General features: G+C 43.1%; 1 protein-coding gene across 2 annotated transcripts in view; it reads left to right on the top strand.

Moving 5' to 3' along the window:
• dlgap3 (discs, large (Drosophila) homolog-associated protein 3) overlaps nucleotides 1-19,523 on the top strand; it is a 163,290-nt gene extending 143,767 nt beyond the window's left edge. The window contains exons 4-13 of one of the 2 annotated variants that reach the window (XM_085149591.1): nucleotides 3,408-3,622; nucleotides 6,394-6,496; nucleotides 7,438-7,654; nucleotides 8,829-9,484; nucleotides 10,789-10,883; nucleotides 11,872-12,091; nucleotides 13,163-13,457; nucleotides 13,546-13,637; nucleotides 13,823-13,969; nucleotides 14,590-19,523. In XM_085149591.1, the coding sequence (XP_085005717.1) occupies nucleotides 3,408-3,622; nucleotides 6,394-6,496; nucleotides 7,438-7,654; nucleotides 8,829-9,484; nucleotides 10,789-10,883; nucleotides 11,872-12,091; nucleotides 13,163-13,457; nucleotides 13,546-13,637; nucleotides 13,823-13,969; nucleotides 14,590-14,907 (2,358 nt within the window). In that variant the 3' untranslated portion in view covers nucleotides 14,908-19,523. The remainder of the gene's footprint in view (nucleotides 1-3,407; nucleotides 3,623-6,393; nucleotides 6,497-7,437; nucleotides 7,655-8,828; nucleotides 9,485-10,788; nucleotides 10,884-11,871; nucleotides 12,092-13,162; nucleotides 13,458-13,545; nucleotides 13,638-13,822; nucleotides 13,970-14,589) is intronic. The other variant, XM_085149592.1, reaches the window with a different exon arrangement.
• Nucleotides 19,524-20,448: the final 925 nt, after the last annotated feature.

Here is a 20,448-nt window from a genome sequence, read left to right on the forward strand (position 1 = left end):
TTGAGCCGTTGTTGTTAGTTTCCTCCTTCAACCTGTGCACAGCTCCTGACGTGGCGCTGAAGGCTAAACAAAGATCAGCCCATTGTCACCAAAGCTCTCTCTGTACTAGATATTTGGATATCCAAATGTCTTATTATCTGGTTATTTATTTACTTTAATTTTATTTTATTTATATAGTGCCAAATCAAAACAGCAGTTGCTTCAAGAGGCTTTATATTGTAAGGTAAAGACACTACAGTAATACGGAGAAAACAATCAGATGACGCACTGTGATCAAGCACTTGGCGACAGTGGGAAGAAAAAACTTGCTTATAACAGCCTGGCAGTACCAGGCTTAGGCAGAAGCAGCCATTAGTGGCATTAGTGGGTGAGAGGAGGGAGATGGGACAAAAGACGTACTGTGGAATAATGAATAATTTAATGTAGAGTGGTGTCTAAGCATATAGTGCCATTATTAGCCTCCTGTAGTTCTTTGTTTTAGGTTGTTGATCCAAAGACTGGCCAAATGCTACTTTAGCATTTAGCATGTGCCTCATTTCAGCACAACACACATTTAGAAACTAGCTGAGAAAATACCAGTCAAGATATCGTTCATGCTTTGTGTAATTTGAGACCAATAAAGCAGCTCCAGACTGAATCTCAATGCTAATCAGTTAGCTGAGGTTGTTTGATTAGAATTTTTTTAATGTGTTGTTTTATGTTGTCTTATTTCTTCATAGTAAACAAAAGGTCCTTTTGCGAAGCGTTAAAGTAAAAAAAACTCTACTATGTGATGTGTTTCATGCTTGACTTCATTTCCCAACTTTGGAGTAGTTCCACATGATACCCACTCACTGAAGGGTTGCCTGTAATTGCTGAATTTGCAAAACTTCACTGACACTCTGTGATCTCTTCCTGGGTGTGCTAACGCCTTCGTGTATTTTACATTAGGGCCACTGTGAGAACATGTCAGCCTAATTCTTAGGGTTAATTTCATTGATTCTCTATATTTCTCTTTGTGTTGTCTTTAGTTTCTTGTCTTGACTGCACTGCTGTGTGTGTTGTTTTCCCATCAGAATCATTTGCTCGTCTGTTAAATTGCGTCTTCTGTTTCGTGTTTTTGCCACCACGTTCATGTCTTTCTCCCACTCCGTGTCGCCACTCCTGTCTGCTGCCCTCTCTCTCTTGTCTACCTGTTTTTCTCTGTTTTTATTTATTTGCTCTCCGTCTGTCGGCTTTTGGGCTTACGTTGTTTTTCCTTCTCTGCGTCAGTGTTTTTCCAGCTGTCAGACTTTCTCTCTCTCTGTAAGTCCCTTCATCCTATTCTCTCTTTCTCTTGCATCATTACTCGTGTATGCATACATGTGCATGTGAGCGTGTGTGCACGAGTGCTTTTCGGTTGTGTTTGCCCTCCAACCCAACGCTGTGTGCACGTGGGCCAGAACTGTGCTGCTAAATAAACCTTTTACCATTCGAGGTGTGAAATATTTTTCGATTAAGAAATATATTTCTGTTTTGAGAAGACTTCGGATCTTGACAGCAGATATTGAGAAGAAACTGCAAACAGTGCGGTGAAAAACATCTTCAATATCTCGGTGTTGATTAATTCACATCATGACTAATTCCTTTTCCCTTAACAGTGGGTGTACAGTGGGGCAAAAAAGTATTTAGTCAGCCACCGATTGTGCAAGTTCCCCCACTTAAAATGATGACAGAGGTCAGTAATTTGCACCAGAGGTACACTTCAACTGTGAGAGACAGAATGTGGAAAAAAAATCCATGAATTCACATGGTAGGATTTGTAAAGAATTTATTCGTAAATCAGGGTGGAAAATAAGTATTTGGTCACCTCAAACAAGGAAAATCCCTGGCTCTCACAGACCTGTAACGTCTTCTGTAAGAAGCTTTTCTGTCCCCCACTCGTTACCTGTATGAATGGCACCTGTTTGACCTCATCATCTGTATAAAAGACACCTGTCCACAGCCTCAACCAGTCAGACTCCAAACTCCGCCATGGCCAAGACCAAAGAGCTTTCGAAGGACACCAGGAAAAGAATTGTAGACCTGCACCAGACTGGGAAGAGTGAATCTACAATAGGCAAGCAGCTTGGTGTGAAAAAATCAACTGTGGGAGCAATCATCAGAAAATGGAAGACATACAAGACCACTGATAATCTCACTCGATCTGGGGCTCCACGCAAGATCTCATCCCGTGGGGTCAAAATGATCATGAGAACGGTGAGCAAAGATCCCAGAACCACACGGGGGGACCTGGTGAATGACCTGCAGAGAGCTGGGACCAAAGTAACAAAGGTCACCATCAGTAACACACTACAACGGCAGGGAATCAAATCCCGCAGTGCCAGACGTGTTCCGCTGCTGAAGCCAGTGCATGTCCAGGCCCGTCTGAAGTTTGCCAGAGAGCACATGGATGATACAGCAGAGGATTGGGAAAATGTCATGTGGTCAGATGAAACCAAAGTAGAACTTTTTGGTATAAACTCAACTCGTCGTGTTTGGAGGAAGAAGAATACTGAGTTGCATCCCAAGAACACCATACCTACTGTGAAGCATGGGGGTGGAAACATCATGCTATGGGGCTGTTTTTCTGCCAAGGGGACAGGACGACTGATCCGTGTTAAGGACAGAATGAATGGGGCCAAGTATCGTGAGATTTTGAGCCAAAACCTCCTTCCATCAGTGAGAACTTTGAAGATGAAACGAGGCTGGGTCTTCCAACATGACAATGATCCAAAACACACCGCCCGGGCAACAAAGGAGTGGCTCCGTAAGAAGCATTTGAAAGTCCTGGAGTGGCCTAGCCAGTCTCCAGACCTCAACCCCATAGAAAATCTGTGGCGGGAGTTGAAAGTCCGTGTTGCTCGGCGACAGCCCCAAAACATCACTGCTCTTGAGAAGATCTGCATGGAGGAATGGGCCAAAATACCAGCTACTGTGTGTGCAAACCTGGTAAAGACCTATAGTAAACGTTTGACCTCTGTTATTGCCAACAAAGGTTATGTTACAAAGTATTGAGTTGTATTTTTGTTATTGACCAAATACTTATTTTCCACCCTGATTTACAAATACATTCTTTACAAATCCTACCATGTGAATTCATGGATTTTTTTTTCACATTCTGTCTCTCACAGTTGAAGTGTACCTCTGGTGCAAATTACTGACCTCTGTCATCATTTTAAGTGGGGGAACTTGCACAATCGGTGGCTGACTAAATACTTTTTTGCCCCACTGTAGAAGAGGAATGCATACTTACGTTTAACGCATTTAACTGTTTAACCTACTAAAACCATGTTGGTCCCACATGGTTGTTACATTTTTACTCGCTACCTGTTGCAATTTCAGATCAGTACAAGTTGGTCAGTTATGGTGACCATGTGAATGTTTGGGTGGATGTGGATGTGCCTCAGGTCCCTTCAGAAGACTGGGGAGGTGGTTATAGCGGTGGCGGAGCAGCTGATAGCGGAGGGGAGATCCCTTGCCGTCGCATGCGGAGTGGCAGCTACATCAAAGCCATGGGCGACGATGACAGCGCCGACTCGGACACGAGTCCCAAAGCCTCGCCCAAGTCCACGCTGATTGCCCAGAGGGAAGCCTTCAGACGATCTATCAGCATGGATCAAAGGTCAGATGGCACAAATTCAGCTTTTATATTCATGCTGAAATACTTGTATTTACCCTTGACTCAACTCTCTGCTTTCAAAAACCGTAAAAAAAAAAAAAAAAACAAGTTTATTTGGTTTAGTTTGGTTGTCTTTTTTTTTAAGCAGTGCAAAAGCAGCATAGCATATCAAATAGGAATTGCACAGATGTCACAGAAGTAAACAATAAAATACAGAAACAGACAGCACTGGGATGACAAAGGGGAAAAAAACAACAACGTGGAACAAAATGCAGAAAAACAAAATAGCAAGTTAGTCCTAGTTTGGATGGTTGCTGTTTATGCGAACATTTCCCCACAGGAGGATTTCTGCATTATGTTACTTTACAGCTTTTTTTGGTTTGCCTTTAGAATTCATTCCTTTTCCATAACTTTATAAGAGGTTGCATCTTAAATACACAACACTGTTTGATTGTGCCTTTAAGGCTCACTCTTTAAATGCGGACAACATTATTTTCCACAGTGTGGGTGAAAATACAAAACCATTAGATAATTTCTTCTCATGGCTTCATAATATCTTTTAGACAGTCTAAGTCTCCCTCCTTAGAAAAACCCTGCTTTCCAAAATCTTTATTTTCAGTTTCTAACATGATAAAAATCTGATGTTTACAAACACATTTTGGGATAACTATTAATTTCAGACTTTAAAAAGATCCTTTCAGACTCAGAAAATTCATGTCTGTTTAGTTCAAGTAAATAAAGGAGGGTACGGCGAGGGAAGATTGATCCCTGTTCAATTTGTAAGTTTGTTCACGTACAAATAAACCAACAGTCTTTAATTTTATGGTGGTTTCATTTTAATGGAGAGAGACAGAATATCAGCCAAAAATCCAGAAAAAAAACACGTTACATAAACTTTATGAACTGAAATGCATGTTACTGAGTCAAATAAATATTTGAAGTCTGTGCGTATGCTTGTGTCGAATAGATTACGATTAATCAATCATTACCGATATGCCTGTTCTCAGCTTGTTATATGTCTAAAACAAACCTCTCCACAGAATCAATTTCTTAAATTCCAACTTCCCCACCACCATGGGGAAGACCAAGGAGCTGTCAAAGCACGTCAGAGACAAGATTTTAGACCTGCTACGGGACCATCCTCAATAAGCATGTCAGGATAGTGACAACTGCTGGTGCCATTATTTGGAAATGGAAGAAATATAAAATGACCATCAATCAGATTCTGTCTGAAGCTCCATGTAAGAGCTTGCCTCATGGGGTGAGGATGATCATGAGAAAGGTTGTGGATCAGAACAAAACCACACAGGTGGAGCATGTTAATGGCGTGAAGGCAGCTGAGACCACAGTCACAAGGTGCCCCTGCTCGAGAGGGCAAAGGAACAGGCCCGTCTTAAATTTGTAAGTGAACATGGCTCAGAGAAGACTTGGGAGAGAGTGCTGTGGTCAGCTGAAACCGAAATCAAACTCTTTGGCATCATCATCATTTGGCATCAGCTCATTGAGGGGGCAGTAGATTTTTTTTTTACTTTATTTGGCCTTTATTTATACAGGTAGTCCTATTGAGACTCAATGTATGGGGCCATGTACCATAAAATCTTGGACAAAAACCTCCTTTCTTCAGCCAGAACACTGACGATAGGTCATGGATGGGTCTTCAAGCATGACAATGACCCAAAACAAAGGAGTGGCTAAAGAAGAAGCACATTAATGCCATGGAGTGGTCTCGCGACTCTTCAGACCTCAGTCGTATAGAAAATCTGCAGAGCTTTGATTTGGAGTTTCTTTAAAGACGAGTGAACCAAAATCCTGAGCTGTGTGCAAACCTGGTGACCAACTACAACATCTCACTGCTGTGCTGGCCAACAAGAGTTTCTCCACCAAGTACTAAGTCATGTTTTGATTGGTGATCAAATACTTTTTGGTTGATGTTCTGTCTCTCTTCATTCAAACGAATCAACCATAAAAATGAGAGACTGTTCATTTCTTTGTAAGTGAGCAGACTTACAAATTTAACGGGTGATCAAATCATTGTTTCCGCCCGTGTAAATACTCTGGAAATTATAGATAGAAACTCAGTGACCCAGCAATGCCCTAATAGCAAGCACTTAACAAGTGGGTGAATCAAAGAACACAGAGGACAATAAACATCAGCTAGGACGAGGCACACTGTGTTCTGTACACATGATTTCACACTCTGTGTGAAACAGAGTGAGTAACCCTTTTAAGATATATATAAAGACGCATTTCAGTAACATTCAAGCACCATTTATTTAGACAAATGAAGATTTTAGACCATAAACTGAATTATTAAACTAAATTATTGCAGAGCTTGGTGGTAAACATCAGTAAAAAGATAACACCAGCGGATTTCAGTTTATAGGGAAAGAAACCGAAAAAGGACGTTAATGTTCTTGCATTATGCAGTAAATACTTTCACACAGGCAGCCTTGGGAACCTTTTCACATTTAACTGTAGCTCTGCTTGAACATCATAATAGCTGCTGCAATGTTTGGATTTTATTTTTCATATAAAATGAACAAAAATGATGGTTCCCTAATTGGCGTGGAAATGCACCTTCACAGCACGGAAAATGACTCCAGCTGGCTCAGTTATGACACATGATGCAGTGAATTGTTATTTGATGGCTCGCCAAATGGTGAGCTGTTTGTGTTGCAAACATATTTTTTGATAAAATAGCAACGCGAATGGCGGACGTGTTTACAGCCACAACAACGCATCAATACTAACATTTATGCTTGTGTTTATTCCAGGCACTCGTGTAAACAGTGTACAGATTCTTACCCTAACACCAGAACCACACCCAAGACCCACACCCGCTCCCGTAGCTACACCCGCTCTTTGACCAGCACACAGGTAACAAACAGCAGGGTGAGGCTTTGAAGTGTGTAAACCGCTCCTAGAATTGCCTGTTTTTCTACATAAATATGACCTAAGAGATCTGTTTTGAGACCTTCCTGTCCTTCCGGGTGCAAACATGAAATACGTAAGCCAGCGAGGCTGCAGTACAGAACAAAGCAGGCACAGATGACAATGGATTTGACGTTGATTACATCAGATACGGCATGAAAGGCATAGATGGGATGAAGGTGAATTGCAAGGCATCTTCAGATGTCTTCAACCGTGGGATGGCTGAAGGTGCATATTTTATGAGATGTTAATGTTCCGAATGGCATCAGTGGAGGCATTAGCTGATGTGGGCTGGCATTGTGGATGTCGCCTGAGCTGCACCGAGCTAACGATAAGCTCGATTTGATCTGGTCATTCGTTTATTGAGGAAAACGATCCAATAGTGCATGTTTGTGAGGGCGTAAAGAGCATAATTTGAAGCTGAAATTAGATGAGGGATTTTCAGTCAATGATATGAAAATGGGATCAATCATGAATGGGACAAAGGTGATTTCTGAGGAGCTTTGCACATTAATGAATCCAGTCCACAGTCTGACAGATTATGTATATAAACACCAATTCAAGACCACCGTTACCCTCCAAAGGAGAGGTCAACCTACAAGGTTAACTCGACTGTAAAGTATGTCACAGAAAAAATCGGACTTACATCAGGAAATTTATCATGAATGAAATTTCCTCAATGACTAGAATCTAAATTAAATTTCTTTACGACTTGTGTTAAGCTGCAATAACTTTATAGGTTATATTTGTGTAGAAAATGACAAAAATGGGTTCACAAGCTTTCAACAGACAGTTTCTTTGGGGATATAAATTGTGCATATGACATCTGTAAGACAAGTATTGATGTAGGAACTCTCATCCCCTGCACCTTCCCGCTCACCCTCCAGCTTGGAGAGACGTTAAACCGTCAGTTCGAAGCCGTGTGTGGGACCATGTTCGGGGAGGTGGAGTCTCAAGCTGTCGAAGCCCTGGATCTTCCAGGAGTGTTCCGCACTCGCAGCCACAGCTACGTTCGCGCCATCCAGGCCGGATGTTCCCAGGATGACGACTGTCTCTCCGTCTTCTCCATGTCTGGCCCCCAGGGAAGCATCAAGGGCGGGGCCGGTGAGTGTGCGGTTTGAGTCCACCAGTATGTAAAAGTCTGGGGTGTCTCTGTGGAGCGTTTGGATGCGCGGCTGCCTTTTATGTGGCGGCAGCGCGGCAGGAGACACAGTGGGAGATGAAACTTTATGACAGGCTGTGTGCATTTACGTCGACAAAAGCAAATTCACGCACACACCAGCACACACACTCGTTGCACAGCTGCATCCATTTTTAATATACAGCCTTTTCTTTTCTTCGCTACTCTTTCAACCTCTAATGAGCTCTGTTTTTTACCCCTCTCCTCTGTGTTTGTGCCTACATATGCATGCTATAGGCTCGGCTGTGTGTGTGTGTGTGTGTGTGTGTGTGTGTGTGTGTGTGTGTGTGTGTGTGTGTGTGTGTGTGTGTGTGTGTGTATTACATTTGTGCATGCTCTTTGTTCTCTGCCATCTCTGCCTTGCCTTTGTATCTCATCTCTCTCCAATCACCCTCCCCTGTCTGATTGCAGGTTTCGCAGGCTCAGAAATAGGTACAGGAACCCATGTGATTATGATGATAGCTCAGTGTCTCCAGCTGCCTTTTTGTCTCTGTCTTTTGGTTTCACTCTTGATGATGTTTGCTTTGACAAGTCTTCCCAATAATGCTTAAGCCTAATATTCGGCTGTTTTTATTTGCCACAAAATTCATCCAGTGTTTCCTAAAGCCTCTGTGAAGTGTTATCCACTTTCAGCACAGACCCCTCCCTGGTACACCAAGTCACACAACAACACTGATTATGCACACAGGGTGGGGTGCAGCTTTGGAGTGAGCATCTCTGCACTCTGAAAATAAACTCTGTTCAAATATATATTTAAAGAAACTGTGAGTGAGACAGATCGTGCATGTCTTTCTTAAATATTGCTCTCAGGGAAATGCTCTGTCTTCTTAAGAGTTAAATTAGCTGCGGGGAAGAGGTTTTTGCTTCACTATCATGTCTGTCTTTTCCACTGCCACTCACTGAAATTTATGCTAAAAGCTGTTTTTTAATGAAAAGAAGTTGCACTTTTGTGTCTTTCCTCTTCCATCTTACACTGGCTGTAATTCTTAATGGCTTTATCGTTGTTCTCTCCTCCTTTCCATGTTTGTTTGCCTCTTTATGTCAACCGCTTTCCTATTTTTTTCACTCCTTAACTTTCCTGTCACATTCTCCTTCCAGTCTGTCCCTTTTGTAAGTATCCACCTCCCCCGCTCCCTGTTGATATATTACCCATTTTGCTTTTAACAGCCCACTGTGCCTTTGTCTTCCTTTTCCCCTGCTCTTCTGACACTTCAGTCTTTCCTTATCGTAAAGGTGCTCCTCCTCCACTCCCACCCCGCATGTCAAAGTCTTCACTTTCGGTGCGAGCCCAGAGCAGCACAGAGTCCACCCAGGATGCCTACTTCCAGAGCAGCGGGCAGTTGGTCTCAAGCTCCGGTCCCGGACGCCCCAAGCAGCACAGCAACTCCGTGGACCTGGGTAACTCTGACGGGCCATCTGGCCGCACCTCCAGAGGAGGCTACTACACCGGCAGCGGACCCGGGCGTTCCCGACAGCACAGCAACTCCGCAGAGAGCCTGGACGGGGTTCGGGGCTCAAGAGAGCTGGTGCCCTATGGAGGGGGTCCTGGAGTCGGGGTGAGAGCCAAACACAGCAGCTCAGCTGACAGCCTTCTGGAGGGACCGCCAAGGCCAGCAAGAGAGAGGGATGGCAGAGTGGGAGGCAGTCTCGGGAAATCAGCCTCTCTGCCTCAGAACAGCATCATGCTGAGTAAAGCTGGAGGGCAGGACGAAGGGCGTGCTGTCAGAAAGTGGAGGCCATCCATAGCTGTGCAGGTGAGAGGAAAACAAAAAAATATGCCTTTACTGTCTTCTGCCAGTTTTTTATTTTCATTTATTTAGATTAGGCTCTCTAAAAGATGATAGAAAATAATGAAAACTGCAAGTCTTCAAACTGCTTGTTTTGGTTAAACTGTATCCTTTGTCCACAAATCCAAACTTGATTTGCAGTGATACGAACTTCAGAAAGCACCAAATCCTCACGTGTACCGAGCCCGAACAGGCAGATGCTTGGAATCTCTGATGAAGGCGCAGTAGTTTGCACAGTTAAAGGCTGTGAACTAATCACTGCACTCCAGCCCCCTCAGTTCTTCCCGAGGATGTTTGGTTTTTTGGCTTGGTGAATAACTTTACAGGCAAGCTTTACAGATGCTAATTTTCAACTCAGCTAAGCCAAGAGAAAAATGGTTTCAGCACCAATCGAAATACAGTCCATTTACACAAAGAACATGCATAATCCCTCAGCGTTAGTAGCTGCAAACCATTTTCTGCTCCATGTGAAGACTTTGTCGAGTTTTCTTGCGATCTAGGTGCAAAGCTTAGCTATTCAAAAGGCTATAGATCCATAATTAGCATACAAGCTTGGGAGTGGCATCAATATTCTGCTATAGAGCTACACTTTTATTAAATAGGGACATTCATCTCTGACATGTCTTCAGAGATGGTTAGTTATTTTTCCCCTCTAAATGAATGAACAGAGCCTCAACACTAGTTGTCATACAGTAGTCACATGGACATAAAAATGGCCTGAATAGAATCACCAGTCAAACCTAATTAAACTCAAAAGTTTAAACACTTTTACCAAAGTCAAATAGCTTAAGTACTATTTCTACTACACAGTAGTATCCCATTATTATGATGTCATTACTAGCTCAATCCAGGATTGTAACACGATCGGTGTGTCTGGTCATCCTGTCAGAGCTCTCAATAAATGCCGTTACAAACTCTCATGCGTGGAATTGTGTCCTCCTGAGAACCAGCCTATCTACCCTACTAAGTTGTGATGTACTAAATAAAGGACATCCTGGACTTTCCATTGATATCTCATGTGTTTGGTTTGCCTCTTTTAGCACCAAAGAGGAAGGAAATCACAAATAAAGTTCAATGGGAAGATTCTTTTTCTTGGTTCTTAGGAGGATATGAATGCAGATGAAACGGTTTTGAACCTCTGCTGTTCACATGCATCCACGCAACACAATGACTGCATTATATATTCCCTATATGTTTAGCAGGGCAGGGTGAGGTTTCCGATTTCATTCTCTCCACTCTGACTGTGGTGCTCGTGTCTTCCTCTGCTGCAGGTGGATAGCTCAGAGACCCTTTCAGATTCCGACACGGAGGGCAAAGCTCTGACCGAGGTCCACTCTGTAGGGGTCCAAGTGGAAGACGACAAAAGGTACCAGGAAAGTAAAAATCAAAGCGGCAGAAAAACTACTCATCTTTAAAATCCAGTCTAAACACGAGCTGTTTATTTTGCCTGACATTTAAGCTGCTTTCATTATAAAAAGAAACAAACTTGCAAAATAAGACGTGTTTGTTTATCTCGTTAATTTATCTTTGCTCCAAAATATGTAGCTTCATCAAGAACTTTTGGTCTTTGCACAGTAATTAATGTGAATAATTTTCATTTACAATTTGAAAAAAAAGCCTTCGTCTCCTGAGCGCCCAACAGAGCAGCCACCTATGGTTGATTTCTAGGCTAGATCCTATTATTTCATTTAACATTTCATCAGAGATCACAGCTTGAACTCGGCAACACTTTCTTCCAAGAATGTCTTGTTTTTCAGCCATTAGTGAGTGTAACCATGACTACTGCAAATCATACACTCTACATGACTTTCGCACGTGACTCAACCCATCTCCTAATTATATCCAGCTTTGCCTGCAGGTCAGATTTGCACGCATGCATGCAAACACTCATGGCATCGCATACTTCCAAACCCCCGAGCGGTTTGTGATCATGCATCCCTTAACAACGTCCCCCCCCCCTCCCCCCACGCCCGTCACACTTGCTTGTCGAGCGCGACAGCGTGACATCTCAGAAAACAGCGGACTGATAACGGAAATCTGAGTCACCCCTCATCAGACAGGAAAGTAGGGTGAGGAGGAGGAGGTGGGGTATAAACTTGTAATAGAGTTAACGATCATCGCCCAGTCCACCGACGTGACATTTTGCCCACACTGGTGCGTCATATGCCAGAGGATTTAGCAGGTCTTATCATAACCAAGTGAGTAGTAGTGAGTGCAGTGACATGGCAGCCTTACTCAAAGAAGAACGTGCAGTTAATAGAAGCCAAAAAAAATAACACTATAAGAAAGCATTTGCATATAGTTCTCTGTGTGACTCGATTTCTCTGGGACTGCATTGACTCCCTGTCCTACAGGAGAGCTCGTTTCAAGCGCTCCAACAGCGTTACGGCGAGCGTGCAGGCCGACCTGGACCCCGAGGGCTTCCCGGGATTGAGCATCGCTGTGCCGATGCAGGACAAAAGCCTCCAGTTTGGCTGCTCCTTCCAAAGGCACTCGTCTGAGCCCGAGTCCGCCAGCCAGTATACAGAGTGCCATCGCACCGTCCACACACAGGGACAGTGGGCCTACAAAGAGGTAGGAGTGAGCAATTCTCCTGTAGGATCACAGGCAGCTGTTGAAGTTTTACAGAAACAATCAAATACGTAACATTTTGGCTTCATTGATCTCTGAAGGAAAACTTTTGCCACTTTCACTTTAATGCTCCTCTGGGCTTCATTTAGACATAGTAAATGACAAAGTCCTTATATGTGCATGATTATTTTGATAGCGGCAACACTGACAGCAGGTTGTGGGGACACCCAACATGTTTGCATGTCCTTGGGTTAATGGATAGAAATTCATGGTGTATTCGGTGTTTAATTAACTTGCAATCTTACAATTAAAAGACATTTTCTTCCTTATACAACATCTGAAAATCAACATTTTTTCTGAATATTTTGCAATCTGAACTACTCATTTGCTGGGAGACCTGACAGATCAGCCTTGGGGCTGAGAGTAATATAGACGGAAACAGCTGAAGACACCTGGAGGCAGGTTTTCTCTAGTCTTGTTAGATTTTATCCTGTCAAGGCTGAAATGTAATTTGCTCAAATACTGTATTTAGGTACAGCACTGAGGTATCAGTACTGCACTTTCATCATTTTTCCCCCTGTATAACACTTTATAGTTCCACTCATTTCTGAGGAAAGAGTGACAGTTTTAATTACTATGATTTATACACACAAAACATTAACATTAGTATATTAACATTAGCTGTCAGGTAACTTTCTTGGTTATTAGCTTGGCTAAGGTTGCTGGAAGAGTACCCTGGGTCTTCTAGATTGCACTTGTCAGCTTCCCTGCCTTTAGGAGCACATATCTTTTTCTCACTGGTACTGTCTGTAAAGTAAAAGCTTTAAATAGCAATGGGAGTGGAGCTGGCCGTGAGTGTGTCCTTGTGTATTTGCATGGCAGAAGGATTTGCTTAAAAACTAATTATTCAGTAGTGCTATTCATGATTAAATATAAAAATCTCATTGGGTATATTTAAACTGGATCAAATTTTGAGTCCACACTGCACATTTGTGGCATTAATACTAGTATAAATAGTGGCTGAGGTTCAGCAGTGGTTCGAAAACAGGCTTTTTTGTTCTTATGTTATCCCAGGACTTTATCCAGACTGGCTACACCACTGAGGCCTGTCAAGCTGACACACGGCCCCACCAGCAACCGCACCTGCCTCCACGTTCCCACTCTCCTCTCCCCATTACCTCTGAGCGAGCTTGGGCGGGGACACCGTCCCTAGAGGGTCCCCGGAGCCTGCCTGACTCGGGCCGAGCCTCTCCCTGCATGAGAGATGGAGAGTTCTTCTTACGCCTCCTGCAGACAGAGGTGGAGAGGATGGAGGGCTGGTGCCAGAACATGGAGAGAGAAGCAGAGGAGAACGAACTTCCGGAGGAGAGTGAGTGCGAGAGGACGACTCCAGATGAAGATTAACAATGAATAATTCTTGGGTTTCTCAAACTATGTGTGTGCTCTTTCCCATCTAGTTCTTGAACTGATTCGAAACGCAGTTGGCAGTGCCCAGATGCTCATGTCTCAGAAAGTCCAGCAGTTCTTCCGCCTCTGCCAACAGAGTGTGGTGAGTATGTGTGATTGCATGCAAAATCATGACATTACATATGGCGCATGATTTTTGCTGTGATTCGCTAAAGGGCTAGATTTGCTCAGCTGCAAACACTTCACCGGTGAAATTAGTCTGTAAATCCCCATGTAATGCTTTGCCATCCGTAACTTGTTAAGTCCTGTCTCCCCCCGCACACCCAGGACCCATCAGCCTACCCTCAGCCCACGTCTCAGGACCTGGCTGCCTTCTGGGACCTGCTCCAGCTCAATATAGAGGACGTCAGGGTCAAGTTTCAGGATCTCCAGAGGCTCAAGGACTCTGGTTGGAGGCTCCCGCCTGAAAAGAAGGTGAGAGACCCGGGGGTCCAAACCACCCTGGTTTCCCTTCAGCACTCCCCCAGAGCTAAGATGGCAGTGTGCAGGCGAGTAGCGCAGATGGTTGTGCCCTCCAAGCCTTTGCAGGCTGTGAAAATACAGAACAGCAAGAGGAACTGAGCTGAGCTGAGCTGCCCACAAGACTGTGAAATCCAAAATGTGCTAGAAGTCTTTTGCATTTAATGCAGCGTATTACATTATTTTCTATATAGGTTTGGCTACTCACTGACCAACATTATTCAGTCAACAACAAACTAACAATTGTTTCTCTTTTCTTCTTTTTCTTTGTGCATTACCTCTGTTTACCTTCTCCCATTTCATTGCCTTTTACTTCACCCAACGCCAACGCATGCTGAGATGTTTTTTTGCTGATTTTATGTGCTTTGTCGTTATGTTTCGGTCCGTGATTCTTCCTCACTTGAATTTTTGCCCTTTATGTTGGATTTTCTTACCTTTTTGTTGGGTTTTCATCCTCCCTCAATCTCCCTCTTGTTTTTGCATGGGATTCCTTCTACACAACCACACAAAACCATATTTTTCCCCCCTCTCGGTTAATCCACTGCCTGTTCACCTGATCACCACGACTGGGCTAGGAGGACAAGAAGCTTCCTCCACCCTTACCAAAGAAGCCAGCAGGTGGGGTGAGTGGCAGCCTCCGGGCTGATAGCGTTGGGGATGGGGTTGCTGGAGGTGGAGGAGGAGGTGGGTCAGGGGGCCTGGTGGTGCCTCGCGTCGGTGGGCACACCCTGCCCATCAGGGAGAAGTCAATGGACCTCGGGGACCGTCAGAGGACAGAAGCGAGGAGGCGGCTGCTGCAGACCCGGCGCACTGCCTCCTTCAGGCAGAACTCGGCAACAGAGAGCGCCGACAGTATCGAGATCTACATCCCCGAAGCCCAGACTCGACTCTGAACACCGAGCTGAGGTGTTTCCCTCCCACCTTCTCACCCACCCTCACCCCCTGCAAAGCTGGCCCGCGCACCAATCTCAGTCTGTCTCCGAGCCCAGTTTTGGATCCGCACGCTGTTAATGCGCTACTCCCCTCTAGCATTTCCATCCAAATCAGTTATCATACTCATTAAACAAGCAATGACAGCCATCGTAGTGTCTTGAAATTTGGATATTTTACAGACACAGAGGCCTAAACCTGGAATGGTAGCTAGCTAGCAGACATTTTTAAGTCTTTTTTTTTTGTTTTTGTTTTTGATTAATATTATGGCTGAAGACAAACAGCAGTCCACTTTTATAACCAACCGAGGTTCACGCAGTAGTAGCATGCCTGTGCGTGTTTACCGAGCACATCTTCATCACTGAAAAATCAAGGGCTTAACAGATACAAGAACTCATACAGAATCTCCCTGTATGGATGCCGTGTGCAGTAAAACCTCATCCTTCTTTGTGAGATTTCTTAATCACATACAAGATGTGTCCATTCGCTTGACTGATGCTACTGGTGTGGATGAACAAACATGGATGAATTCAGCATCGCTTCTAATGCCCTTAAAGTCAGATGGCTGACAAACCCCAAAGAACATCCCTCCCAGTCGTTGTCAGCCAACTACAGCTTGCACCTTTCACCCAGGTGCCATCTGTCCCCGGCGGCACTCAGTCAGAGAGTATGAAATCACTTTAAGTTTCTCTCTTTCATTCCTCAAATCCCGTGTTTTTGTTTGACTACCCTCAGCATTCAGCAGTGAGGCTGTTTGAACGGGCAAGTGCTATTTGTACATAGAGTGCACAGTCATGTTTGCCAGAAGGAGCTTTTGCAGTGTAGCATCACAGCCTTGATGGCTAGAGAGCACTGCAGACATAAAATAAATAAAAAACTAGGGGAGAGAAGCCGTTTGCTTCTTATGTAGTCCTTCTGAAGTTTCAAGCGTTCAGGGGTGGGGTTTCTGTGAGCTTTTAGGGGAGAATATATTTTCCAAGGCTTTTCAGGACTCTGCTGAGAAAGCCCCCTTTTTCACTGTGAGACTATAGCACCACCAAGTGGTTAAATGAGGACCCAAACTAATAACAATGGTCTGTAGGAAGTTCACGCCACTTCAGTCAGGAATTAACAGACACCCCAATGAAACCGCCATGACAGAAGATGAGGGGTTTTTGGGTGGGGTGGGGCTCTTTTTGTTGTTGTTTTTTGTGCTTTTTTGCACTTAATCAGTGCTTTCCCTGGTGCGCAGTGCATTTTCTCTTCTCTTAGAAATTGTTTGAGTGGATTTCCCCCTACTGCTTAATTAAGAGGGCAGCGGATCGCAAAATAAAAGAACCGTCAAAGTCTTCAGCAGAATCTGCTTGCCTAACTCAAAGTGCCGTCCTCTCAATCTCACAGAGCCCTGATTACAAAGAAGGGATGATTTCTCTGAAGGGAAGTAAACAAAAAGGAGTGGTATTCAGTGAACAGCAGTGCCCTACGAAACCTCCCCCAAAGAGACATCAAACACAGGAAACCGCCGAGCTGCCAGACAGAGTCTGGCAACTGTGGTGAAATTAGCTAATACTTGATTGAGTGGACGTGTGCGTGCTTTGTTTCTCGTTATTGACTTCCTGAAATTCTCTTCTCTGTGGTCTCCGCTCTGAAAAGTGTAGCACGATTTGAAGAGTTTTTGAAGGGGGCCTCATTTGCAAATCTACTTCATAACAGATATTTCTGATACAAGTGTTTTGTATGGATGTTGCACAGAAAAATGGCATGTGTGTGTGTGAATGCACTGGAATTAATGCTTACAAAGGGCTGCGAGTCACAAGGGACATGTGACGAAGCCCAGCGAATACTAAAAAGTCCAAATCTGCCATTTTGACGATAGAAAAAAAAAAAACCCACACACACTTAAATTTGAAAAATCTTTTAGCATGACCTGTTTTTTCTTTTTTTCTAATATTTGGATGGAATGTGTTGGAAAAATGGGATATTTTATTGGGAGATGTATATTTTATAATATAATCCACATTTCTAGATTAGTAGAGATTATTGAGTACAGTATATGTACGAATTTAAAAAAAAAAAAGCATATATCAAATGTGAAATTCTACAGTATTATTATGATAGATTATAGCATTGTGTGATACTACAGTTGTGTGGCATATCCAGACTCAGTACATGTGAAAAAGAATCTCAAATGAATATTATTATCTTCAGTGTGTGAGTCAGGTTCACAGGGTATAACTGGCAAGAGTGTTAATTGCCAAGTGTGAGCCTCCTTAGGCCTACTGTATATCTTCTTCTGTGGTTCTAATGACATATACTGCTGTATCCCCTTCCTGTATTTCCTCTTTAGAGCCAACTACATGTGCCTAACCAGCTATATGTGGAGGTTTCCTTTGAACACAGTTTACAGTATATAAAGAAATGTAAATAGAAAAGTATAAAATATACAGAGAATATTGTTAAAGAAACTCTTTTTACTGTACTGACACGCCATCTTTGATCTCCCCCACTTTCACTTGCAATACCCACACAAGACTGGCAAATTCTATTGATGTTAATACTGCATGCTTTATTACAGCTTCCTTTAGCAGAATCTAATGGGGTTTGTTTTTTTTTTGACCGATAAAAGGAAAGCACTTTTTGTAGCCTTTTTTTGTGATTTCAAACAAAAACAAATTGGTAGGATTTTACACTGTCTTTGTACAACGATAACATCCTCGGAGGACACTGATGTCGATGTCCTTGAAAACCGCAATCGATGTTTCGGTTCGACTCCGAGGCGATGCGCTTAACAGCCTCCATGTGAAACGGCCGATTTTATGTTTAATTCGTTTGAAGGCGTGCGGTTCAGAGAGCGGCCTTTTTATCCCCGTGATCCTCTGTCCCTGAAACTTGACAACATTTCAGCTGCGTTTTTGACCCAGCCCTCATGAAACAAAGCACAAAGACCTGCTTTATTACTGTAACTCCACTGTGAAGGACTCTTGACTCCACCCTCGCAATCCTCAAAGCTACATTCAGAGGGATGGCAAGGTCTTTCCATTATGAGTTGGCCTCGAGGGGCTCCAGGAATCTTTAAAGGCTTTGTTGGATATTTATCCACAGTAGCAACAACTACTCCTACTACTTTGTCTTCAGTTCTCGCTGACATTCTCCTCCATTGTTTATCATAATTTGAGGTGTTAGCCAGCCACCTTGCCTTGTGATAACAGGTCCACTGAAAACACACTTCTGGTGGTTGTGATTTCCACGGTTTGCGTTCTTTACTGTATCTATTTGTTGTTCGATATCTGCACAGTACACTGGAGTTGTACAAACATGACCTGACCACTCACCGACACAACAGACAGACTGCTATATGAACCTTTTCACCTCTTTCTGTAAGTGCAAAAACCCCACGTGGACAGCCAGATGGATAAGCCAACTCTCAGTACCTCAGTTTCTAGCAGCAGTGTCTCCAATCCCCAACCCAGGCCTCTGTCCTCAGGGGATTCTCAACCAACAGACCCTGAACATACAGCGTCAGACCAGCCCTGCAGGATGTTGTTAATATTCTCTGAAAGTGTGGAAATCACACGTCTTTTGAGCCCAGATTCTCTTTCAGCCATTCACCGAGACTTGAAAGCGCAGCGCGGTAACGTGCAGGTGCTGGCGATGGAGGCGATCGTAGCCTATGTGCTACGTGTGTGCATTTGCTGTGTGCTGTGCATCTGCAACAGACTGAAGCTGGAGGGGTGTAGTAGCAGCAGATTTGAGTTTTAATTTTACATTTCTGTGAGACAGAGCTGCTCTGGAGGAAAAAGCTAAGTCACTGAATTAACCCTCATTACGAGAAGCAGAGGGGGCAATTTTCTAAAAACATTTCGTTTGTGTCATTATTCTCAGCAATATTTAAAGGTGATCAAATGTGTGGAAAAAAAGACATTTTCAGACAATTATCCGCATTTGAATACTTTTAACCAACAGCAATAGGAAATATTTGCTTAGCATTAGCAGTGCTAGGATACAGGCGAGCGAATTGGAAACCATTGGAAAATAAGATCAGTGTGGAGAGATATGGAGGCTGTAACATTATTCAAACTCATACATCAAACTTAGCTTATTTAAAGAGGTGGGGGTTAATATATGTTTCCATGTTTTGGTCCTATATAAACTGTTACAGTGGTAAAAAACTATACAAAACAAAAACTGAAATAAGCACTGGTTTCTGATGGTTTTTCTGTTCTTGGCTCCGTAGGATATAGAAGACATCAGGTATCCCTAATATGGCCATCTCAGGTGCACAGCTCATGGCTGTGAGCACAGAAGCCCCACCCACCTTCAGTTCAACCCTTCTGTTTGCGAGAAAAGGCCAGTCAGAGGAAAGTTGGTTTATAGGAATTTGAAGCTGAAACAAATGAGCAGACAGGTTGTATCAAGACCCAATATATCATCAAAAGATCAAAGCTATACTAGTAGAACTAAAATATACACATTTATTACATACAGAATTGTTTTTCAAATGTATATGTGGATTCAGCCTACTGAGACTGCTAGCAGTTACATATAAGTGTAACCGGTGTGATTCTGCGTTGTGTCTGATAAAAAAGGTAAAAGAAAGAAAGACCTCCAAGTAAATAATTTGCCTACTCCAGCTCCTCTCCCACAGGGGAATTGTAGAAAAGGGCGGCATTTATTTTTACATTATACATAAAGTATGCATTTACACGTAACATATTTGACATAAGATAAAACAAAAACAACAACATGAAATCCGACATACCTGATAAAAAAGGTAAAAGAAAGAAAGACCTCCAAGTAAATAATTTGCCCACTCCAGCTCCTACGACCAAGTACAAACAGTGGGGAAGAGGGTTAGCTCAACCCACCACAACTTCCAAGCTAGCAAGGAGTATATATTCATGGTAGCATTTATGGCGCCTAAAACACATTTATGATACACACATACTACACACTTATAACATCTAACAAAAACAGGCTTATTAATGACAATAATTGAACTAAAATCGCAATCAGAAACATCCAGGTGGCTAAATATGCATTATATGTGTGTTTTAAAGTGTTGGAAAGACATGACACCCACCTCTCCCACAGGGGAATTGTAGAAAAGGGGAGAGGCCAAAGGGGTACACTGTATTTATAGGGTTGCACCAAAGAAGAAGAAGAAAAGAATGAGGAGGGGCTCTAACTGATAATGAACATAACTACAGGCTTGGAGGTCCTAAAAGTCAGGTATAAAAGGAACGGTTTGGGGGTTTAGAACACATTTTGTGTAATTATAACAATGTGATTTATGACCCTGTTACATAAGCATGTTGGATTGCATCAATTCTTCTCACGTACTCGTGTTTAGCTGGAAATTTAAGTTCAGACTAAGGAATTAGCAGAGGTGATTACAGTCTTAATACACTGAGCAACTATTCCTGAAAAGCTGAGTCCATATCTAATATAAAAAAATGTTTGCATTATCAAAAGGTCCTAAATGTTAAGCACGCTTCCTTAAATGTTCTATGTTGCTTCCTTTCTGC

Source organism: Neolamprologus multifasciatus, chromosome 22, assembly GCF_963576455.1.
Source record: "Neolamprologus multifasciatus chromosome 22, fNeoMul1.2, whole genome shotgun sequence".
Lineage (NCBI taxonomy): Eukaryota > Metazoa > Chordata > Actinopteri > Cichliformes > Cichlidae > Neolamprologus > Neolamprologus multifasciatus.